Source organism: Belonocnema kinseyi, chromosome 1 (assembly GCF_010883055.1).
Source record: "Belonocnema kinseyi isolate 2016_QV_RU_SX_M_011 chromosome 1, B_treatae_v1, whole genome shotgun sequence".
NCBI classification, from domain to species: domain Eukaryota; kingdom Metazoa; phylum Arthropoda; class Insecta; order Hymenoptera; family Cynipidae; genus Belonocnema; species Belonocnema kinseyi.
The window spans coordinates 117,162,225-117,172,303 of record NC_046657.1 but is presented as its reverse complement, the minus strand read 5'-3'; the positions used below and the strand labels follow the sequence as shown (position 1 = coordinate 117,172,303).

The following is a 10,079-nucleotide window of genomic DNA, read 5'->3' as shown; positions in this document are numbered from 1 at the left end:
TTTAATCCAATATTAAATGATAAATAAATTAGCTTTCTCATGAAGCAAATAATGATATTTAATTAAAAAATGTAATAATTGTAATTAAATACAAGCAAAAATGTTTCGTTTTTCTTCGCATGAGAATATTTGTTCAATAATCGGATTCGATAACTGGAGTTACAAGAAACTTGCATGGTCTATTTGTTCACCTCAGGAAAAAGTTTATTTTAATGTTTTTTGTGTGTAAATGAATTTTATTTTTTCCTAATTTACAATTTCTCATGAAAATTTAAGGTGAAAAGATAAATTGTGACGAAATTGAGCAAAGAAGAAACAAAATTTTTTAGCGATTTAAATTATTACCAAGAGCCTTTCTCTCTCGTTGTCTTCGCAAAAATTTGACAAGACATGTTCTGAAAGACGCGTTAACGTAAAAAAATCAAAGTGATTTGTTCTGCGCAATATTGTGGCGGATTGGTAATGTGGACTAAGCAAATATTTCTTTGATTCAAAGAAATAATTTGCTTATTTCAAAGGTTGTGTATACAAAGCCGGTACCGGTCAAAAAATTGTCGGTACCACTAAAAAAATAATTGTCAGTACCGGTAAAAAGCATATTATAAGGATTGAGCGTAGACTGCGGGAATAAGATATTAAAAAATTATTTTTTTCCAAATGTGTTTACTGCTACTGTACGAACCTCAATATCGGCATTTTGCTAGTTTGTTTCAAAGACTAAAATTCCTTGGAAAAATGTTATTTCTGTGACCAGTCACAGAGGTGCCTTCTAGTCCGACAACATGTTGTTGGAAAAGGGTAAGTATTTTGATCAAAAATATTTCTGTGACCAGCCACAGGGGTGCCTTCCCGCTCCCACGATTCGTTGGAAAGGGGTAGAGGTTTGACCAAAATTATTTCTGTGAACAGTTGACGGATGCCTTCCAGTCCTCCTACCCATGAGATGTTGAAGAAAAGTTAGAAAACTTTGAATTCCATGAATTCCTTGGACTCCGCGAATTTCATGAATTCCACGAATTTTATGATTTCCTTAAATTCCACGAACTCCTTAAAGGTGGAGTCTACATGAGACCTTAAATTATTTCTTTGTCCAGTCAATAGGGTGCCTTTCCACCCTTACGTAGCGTTGGAAAAGGATAGGGGTGTGACCTTACATTATTTCTGTGACCAGTGACTAGGGTGGCTTCCCGCCCCACGTGGCGTTAGAAAAGGTGTAGGGATGCGACCTTATATTATTTCTGTGGCCAGTCACAGAGGTGCCTTACCGCCTCCATGTGGCGTTGGAAAAGAGGCAGGGGTGCGACCTTACATTATTAGAGTAGAGGTGCGAGTAGAGGTGCGAGCTTATATTATTTCTGTGACCAGTCACAGAGGTACCTTCTCGCCCCCACGTATCGTTGGAAAAGGAATAGAGGTGCGACCTGAAATTATTCCTTTGACCAGTGACAGGGGTGCCTTCCCGCCCCAAGTGGCGTTGGAAAAGGGGTAGGGGTGCGACCTTAAATTATTTGTTTGACCAGTCATAAGGGTGCCTTTCCACCCTTAAGGGGCATTGGTAAAAGGTAGGGGTGCGACCTTACATTAATTCTTTGACCAGTCATAGGGGTGCCTCCCCCCCCCCCCCGGAGGCATTGGAAAAGACGTAGGGATGCAGGCTTAAATGATTTTTTTGATCAGTGAGAGGTGTGCCCACCTGCCCCCATGTGGCGTTGGAATAGGGGTAAGGGTGCGAGCTTACATTATTTCTGTGACCAGTCACTAGGGTGCCTTCCCGCCACCACTTGGTATTGAAAAAGAGGTAGAGGTGCGAGCTTACATTATTTCTGTGACCAGTCACAGAGGTACCTTCCGGCCCCCACGTAGCGTTGGAAAAGGGGTAGAGGTGCGACCTTAAATTATTCCTTTGACCAGTCACAGGGGTGCCTTCCCACCCCCACGAGGCGTTGGAAAAGGGGTAGGGGTGCGACCTTACATTATCTCTGTGACCAGTCACATGGGTGCCTTCCCGCCCCCACGAGGCGTTGGAATAGAGGTAGGGGTGCGAGCTTACATTATTTCTGTGACCAGTCACTGAGGTGCCTTGCCGCCCTCACGTAGCGTTGCATAAGGGGTAAAGTGCGACTTTAAATTATTTCTTTGACCAGTCACAGGGGTGCCTCCCCCCATAAGACGTTGGAAAGGGGAGGTGTGCGACCTTACATTATTTCTTCGACTAAAAACAGGGGTGCATTCCCGCCCCCACGAGATGTCAGAAGGGGTAGGAGTGCGCCTAAGATTATTTCTGTGACCAGTCACAGGGGTGCATTTCCGCCCCCACGAGACGTCAATAGTAATTTTTGAGTCGAAAATCGACGATAAAGTGTGATTTATACATAGAACGTTTCGTTAAACGCACACGGAGAAAAAGATATCGCACAATGATATCGCAAAACCTCTATATTGCAAGAAAGCGCAATATGATAACGTACAATCAGGTCCCGGAGCTTTGTAGGATATTATAATGCACTAATATCGCAGACAAAAATGAAGTTAAATTTTGTTTCTGTCGTCTGCTACGGCGTCCTTAGCAGCAATGGAAAAAAGGCAGAGTATGAGTCAGTTCGAGCTATAAATCGGGACTCTAGATTTACAACAATCACAGAGAAAATTAAAAATTTGCTGCAGGTAAGACCTGCAACTGTTAATGATTAAACATATTTTGGCAAAAGTTTCATTGAGGTTAGGAAAATAATTATGAACTCGTCGACTGCGTGGCACTGAAGTGAGCAAATTTCAGTAAAACATGTAGAATCTACGACAGAAAACACAAAAAAAAAATATGTACTTACTGATATATTTCCTCCGAAATAAATCACATTATTGTAGACGAATTAGAACTTACTCAATACAATTTAGCAAAAGCGCAAAATGTAACTGACGGATGGGAATCCCCATTTCTTACGTTATAGATTGCACAATTATGCAGTATATATTGTAAAAACTTGCAATGTACGATATCACGATTTTGCGCTATTATAATGCGATAATAACGATATGTAGCACAGGAATTACGATATATATTGTAATTTGTGCGATATAGTTTTCTCAGTGCAGCAAAAGCCAAAAACTATCAAAATAACTTCTCAATCAAATGGCCTTACTCTAAACTGCGTAAAAGTCCCTTTCGCATGCTTGATATATGCTTTTTTTTCCGGTACAGATACTGTATATAAACTTTGTAAATAAAAAACGCAATTTTTTAAAGCTTTAACACTGAGAATTATATTTGCAGGTGTTTCCATGTCCAGGTTTGTAATCAGCGCATCAACATACATCATTATAAGATTAAAAAAAATGTTAAAAAATGTAAACAAAAAAGAAAAGGAAAAAAAGCTGGTAACATGCAATCTTGCCGGCGCCGGCAGGCTGGCCACTACGTTTCTTAAGTTGCATGAATTCCTTGAATTCCATAAATTCATTGAATTGCAGGAATTGCATGGATTCTACGAATTCCATGAATATGGGCGCTCTGGCGCTACCTTGCTAGAAATATGCTTTCTATAAAAACCGGTAAAAAAATTGTCGGTACAAACCATTTAAACAAATAATAATTTAAATAAATATATAGTAAACCCCACGAATAAATTTTATCTTTTGAAAAGATAAAAACGTTGCAGCACGTTTATCTAACGAAAGATAAAATTTATCTGACGATATGTTATATGTCAGACGGCTGAGTGTATGCTCACAGAAAAATGTCCTTTCATAAATTTAAAAATCCTCGCGGCATTCAATTTTAAATATCCTCCCTTTATTTCAATACTTTTAAACAAAAAAATCAGTCACCTACACTTACTGAATACCCAGTCTGCACTCTGGTTAGTTTATACCAAATAGTGTTTGTTTACAATTTTTGAAGTTTACATCAAGGTCGATAGAAAAATAAAGATTTGTTCAACAAAAGTAAGGGACTAAAGTTGGCTGAGTAAGAACACTCAGCCATCGTCAGCCAAGTATAAACTAACCAAAGTGCAGACTGTGTATTCAGTAAGTGTAGGTGAGTGATTTTTTTTTGCTTAAAATTCGTGAAATAAACGGGGAACATTTAAAATTGAATGCTACGAGGATTTTTAAATTTATGAAGGACATTTTTTCTGTCAGCATAGACGCAGCCGTCTGACATATAACATATGTCATACAAATATTTACGTTAGATAAACTTTATCTTTCGTAAGATAAATGTTATCTTTTTTTCAAATAAATTTTATCTTTCGTCAGATAAAAGTGCTGCAACGTTTTTATCTTATTGAAAGATCAAATTTATTCTTGGGGTTTACTGTGTAATTTCTTTAAATTAAAGAAATTACGTCGCGTCATTTATTAAAATCAAATAAATTTCCTTATGATTTAAAAATATTTTTATGTTGAATCAAAAGAAAAGAAAATACAACATTTTTTGTTAATTTTTCACAAAAAGCCATTTACTGTAAATTTGGTGCGGGGTCCCTTGTAAATTTAGATTTCAATATATTTCTAATACTTTCGCAGTGCGCTATTCATGTCAATACTATCCGTTTTTCTAAATAAGTAGAAATAATTCACAAAGAAGCATTATATTGATTAAAGGTAAACAAAGTACAGGTGAAGTTCATATCTGTTATAATGAATATGGAGATAAAGGGTCTCTCTACGTAATTGATTTTCTTTCACGCCTATAGAGCAGTTTTGATCAATTATGTCTGCTAAAGCAATGCATGAAGCTGTAAATTAGACTCAGGCAATACGCAGCAAATGGTAATGTTCGCAAGAAGCTTTCAGGTGATTAAATTGTGGCCCATTATTCCTATACTAGCATCGTGAAAGGAGCTCTCGTTTCCGATTCCCGAACCTATACTTATTAGGAATGCATCAGTAGATGTCGTAACGTGTAACATATTATACTTTAGCTAGTTTATGCATGTTTTTTTCAGAATTTAACACCTTCTCTCATCGTGAAAAACCACAAATCAGAAGCGCGAAGCCTTCTTTCTTCGGGTGGGTGCAGGAGAATAAACTTATAATATTGAATGACACACTTTGTATATAGTATAATAATGTTATACTAAATACAAATTTTAAAGATGTCAGACAGATTTTACAAAGAATTTATAATCTTCAAATATTTCGCAAAGTTTTCGAACAGACTTGAAAGATTTTACCAAGACTTCAATGATTTCCCAAAGACTTTACAAATATTTTAATGATTTCTCAAAGATTTCATAGTTTTCAAATACTTCGCAAAACCATTTTAAAGATTTTACTAAAGAATTCGAATATTTCGCAAAGATTTCACCAAGATTTCAGATAAATAAAAAAATTTCACAATGGCGTAAATGATTTCACAAATATTTCAACAATTTCATAAATGTTTAAAAATTATTTTGAAAAATTCCAAAGATTTGAGAAAGATTTCACAAAGATTTAAACAATTTTACAAAAATATTATCAAATAATTAAAAATATTTTTTATATTTTATAATACAAAGATTTCAATGTTTTTCTAAAAATTTCACAACGATTTCAAATGTTTTGCAAAAAAATTCGGATAGTTTCATAAGATATGACAAAGATAACAATGATTTCTCACAGGTTTCAATCATTTAAAAAAATATTGTCAAAGATTAATAAAATATTTGAGATATTTCGAACAGATTTCCAAAGATTTCAGAAATATTGCAATGATTTCCCAAAGGTATTACAAACATTTTAAAGCTTTCACAAAGATTTCGGATAGATTTAAAAGATTTCACAGATTTCAATGATTTCCGAAAGATTTCAAAAATTAAAATTTAAAAAAAATGTATACAGATTTAAATGGTTTCCCAAAGATCTCAAATATTTTATAAAGATTTCAGATATAATTAAATGATTTCACATAGATTTTAATAATCTTCTCAAAGATTTTCAATAATTTTCTCAAAGATTTCCAACAATTTCACAAATATTTCCAAATATTTCAAAAATATTTCAAATGTTCGACAAAGATTTCAAAGATTTTACAAAGATTCCATTGACTTTACAAAGATTTTACAAAGATTTCAGGTAGAATTTGGGAAAAATTAAAACGATCTGATGAATGTAATGATTCGATTTCAAAGGTGGGCACATCAATACTTCTCCCCTCACTGCGTGATTTCTGAGGCAGGAATTGCTCCATGTGCCCTTCAACAAATCCAGTCTTATTTCGCATAAGTTGTCGCAGAGTTAGGTATTTAAAATGATTTTACGAATAAAAATTTGGAGAGCATGATTTAATAAAAAAAACATTAAAACTTGTTATTTTTTTAAACCGACTTGCTTAGATTTTATTTCCAAATGTTACATTGTACGAAATTTCTTTCGAATTACGTATGAGATGTCTTTATAATTTTCCTAAGAAACTGTTTTTGTGTGATATTGGCAAGAGAGACTGCATTTTTTGGTAAAATATGGCAATTATAGTATGCAAGTGATACATTCTAAAAGAGTAAATGCGTAAACGAAGTTCGGAAGCCGGAATAGGAAGTTCGTTCCAGAGTAATGCTGAGAAAGCCCCTTACAACGCCGGCCAAAAAAGCTATTAACCCGTATTCTCTCGGTATGGCAAAGTTAATTTAACATCGGGTGCCTGCGCATGCACGGTAACAACATACGCGAATGCCGGACCAAAGCTTATCAAACCAATTTGATCAGACCGAGAGAGTACGGGTTTCGAGCGCTGTTGGCGGGTGTAGAGGCACTGGCGCGCCAGGGGCTAGTCACTGAAAAACCTCAGATTGCTGCGCTGGAAATTTTAGAAGAACTCTTTAAAGAACTCTTAGAAATTTGGAAAATCTTTCGCCAAGCGTAGTGTATGAACACCACGAAGCATTCACACATTCACATTTCACTCGTTCGTGATGCCCACGCTGCCTCGGTGAGTCGAATTAACGGTCGACTTCATGCCACATTCATATTTTTAATATTTCCAGATTTTTGAATGAGTAGCCCCTCGCTCGCGCGCGCCTAACTCAAATAGGGCAGAAGTAGAGGAGAATAGAGGAGAAAGTTTGAGTGAGTGATTTATATTCAGAAAATTGGTTATATTCTAACAAACCTGCGGATAATCGCTGTCCTTAGTTTGATAATTAAAATGGAAAAAGTAAGTATTGGCCCCTCTCCTCGCGTGATAAAAGGCGATCCTCATTAGTGGAGCGACCGTGTGACCATCGCTCAATGCCTCCATAGTCGAGTCTCTAATATTGATGGGGTGCAAGATTGGTTTGTCCCAATCAGTGTACTCGTTTTTCACGGATGAAAAGATCTCGTTGAGATGATAGTAGTAGGTGTTCCTGATGAAAGTGCGCAGAATTCGGTTGCGCTGGTCTTCCTCGAATCCGAACTGGATATCTTCGGCATTAAAGTCGAGGTAGGACTCAGCGGTGGAGACTCCCAACATCAGAGGGACCTTGATGAAAGCATCGCTCGCACGTTCCATGTCTAAAGCAGGGTCCGGATTACTTTGATCTATTGGTATTATAGGTCCGATCGGTGGCACAAATCTGAAAAAAATAACTAGTTAATTGCTTTGATGGAAGACATTATTATCCGTGGCTCTACTGAACCCCGTTTGAAGTAAATTAATAGATCCCAACATTTTTAATCACTCTGAATCTTCCAAATAGGAAGAGGATAATGTATTCAATCTTATTCTTCTATCTCCTTGTCAATATAATTATTAAAAACATTTTTCAATCTTCTGTTTACTATCCCAAACCATTCATTACCAATACGCGTTAATCTCTATCTATCTCTTTGTCGATATTGCTATGCAGACTACACCTATCTGTTTCAATTCACTCATTTCTATCCCAGTTTAGTCCTTATCTACATCACTGGGAATCTGTTTATAGTTCACTCATAAAATAATGATTTCGTTATGATTTTGAATAACTTTTCTCTGTCTTAAAATCTATCGACATTAAATTTATTCTTAGTCAACGACCGAGTTATGCTGCATAGTGGGGTAGAGATGTAGTTTAAGATTTAAAATAGTTTATAGCCCACAATTTTTACCGGATTTGGAAGTTCAGATCTTCAGCCATTTCAAACGCGGATAGCTCTCGGATGGGTTTCTATCTACGGCGCACAACCGAGTTGTGTATTTGTTGCATTCTAACTGTCGAGCGGAAGATTTGACGCCTAGGATGAGTGTATGTATGAGTGTGTGATGAGTGTGTGACTGTCAGAAAACCGGCTGAACTCGGGAGGAGGTTTTCTGCAGTTTCCCTCTCCCCTTGCAAAACATTCAGGAAAATGCGAGCACTTTTAACAAAGTCGGATGCAGTCTCGACTTATCACCAGTTGTGATTAAATGCATACAGTGATATTTATTCATTAAACACAAAGTGTATCAAAAAGGATAATTTTGTAGATTTCTTTTATTTAGCAACGAATCACAAATATAACATTTGTTGTTATATCCATGAAAAGCTTTTGTAGAACTTAAATAATTTTTCTTGTAGCTCACTCAATTTTTATAAACTACTGAATTGAAAAATGTCTATTTAAATAATGTTCTCAAAGAAAAATGGTTTAAAAGCTACACGGAAAAAATGTATAGCTGAAGTAACGATGTTTATTCGTCATCTGACCACGAATATTGCTGAAAATCGAATAAAGTTATTGGAAAAACCTTTAAAATAAGGATTTGCAAAATAATTTATGTTGGAAGTCTAAATATAGGCGCTGTCATTAAATAGAAACGATTTCGACAGAGCCTTGGGATGTATAATTGATTTTACAGTTTGTTGTAATATTAAATTGTAAAATTAATTTAAAAAAGCTCACTATTGCTTAAAATCATTTTTTTTAAAGAAATTCATAAATTTGCTATTTACTTTCAAAAGTGACCCGTTCTTTGAAACTGTAGCATAATTGTATTTTGCGACTTCATTGATTTTTCTAAAACATTTTATTTCTTAGTAAAACTTGATTTTTGTTAAAATTGTCTAAATATTTATTAATTCAACTGTATCACTAAATCTTAGTTATAAAAATGTATCGATAACGGTTCGATTTTTCGAAGGATTTAATTTTCTCTGTTCAGGAATTTGGTCTCCAATGTATTCATCGACACCACTCCTGATAAAGAATTAATTCTGAAAGGAAAAATTTGATTAGAGACTCTAACTACAATTGAAATTTTAAACGTTTTCTCATTATAAAACAAAGATGTGGGATTACAAAAGCGAAAATTGTAACTTTTGATTCTGATAATTAGCGGATTACGATGTGGAAACCCCCAACCCAGAAAATTCTTTCACCTCTTTTAATCACTTGGTTTTCGTTCCATTGTTTTGCGTTCTATTTTTAAAATTTACAAAATGTGATTACTTTATATGGTTCTAGGAGCTAAAAATAACCATACATATTTATTAAAATATCACAACCATTATTTTTATACACAAATGTAAAATGCAAGCATATTTGCTTAGAATCTTTATTATTTTCACATTAATCTGCCTTATAATGCATTTTCGGAGATGATCAAATACAAATCATTGTGCAGAATATTAACAGTTGTCACTGTATAAAAAAATTTGCTAATCAAGAGTTCTTTTAAATCCTCATCAGAAAAGGTATTACATTTGTGTAAAATTTGACATGTTTTCGCGAACGTGTCTCTCCATCTGTCTGTCTGCATGTGAGTCTGTAGATTTTTAGTCGGTTAGCACAATAACTTTCGAAAGAATTAATGAATTGAAATTTTCTTCACTGTCAATATACATATGTGTGTATTTATGGGTTTTCTAAGAATTTTAAACAGGACGATTTTTAACGACTCTCGGATACGACGCAGTCGCAAGCTGACCCCTACATTATCTTGTCTTTTACTTAACAGTTCCGTAACAAATTTGAAAGAGAGCGGTCGCTTATATACTCGGTTGGAGAAAAAGCAAAATAGAAAATTTTCAATTTGGTATAAATACACCTTCTTTAAATTGTGCTTCGATATGCAGTTACTGGGAAATCCGGAAACGTACTCAAAGATAAGTAATTCATAGCAATTCATTATAATTTCACGATAAAAGAAAGAAAAT

The 10,079-nt window shown here is 35.0% G+C and overlaps 1 protein-coding gene across 1 annotated transcript in view; it reads right to left on the bottom strand.

Moving 5' to 3' along the window:
* The window catches only part of LOC117179804 (neuroligin-4, X-linked-like), a 105,943-nt gene that overhangs the window by 11,531 nt on the left and 84,333 nt on the right, over positions 1-10,079 (bottom strand). The window contains exon 6 of the mRNA XM_033371927.1: positions 7,094-7,538. Coding sequence (XP_033227818.1) covers positions 7,094-7,538 — 445 coding nt within the window. The remainder of the gene's footprint in view (positions 1-7,093; positions 7,539-10,079) is intronic.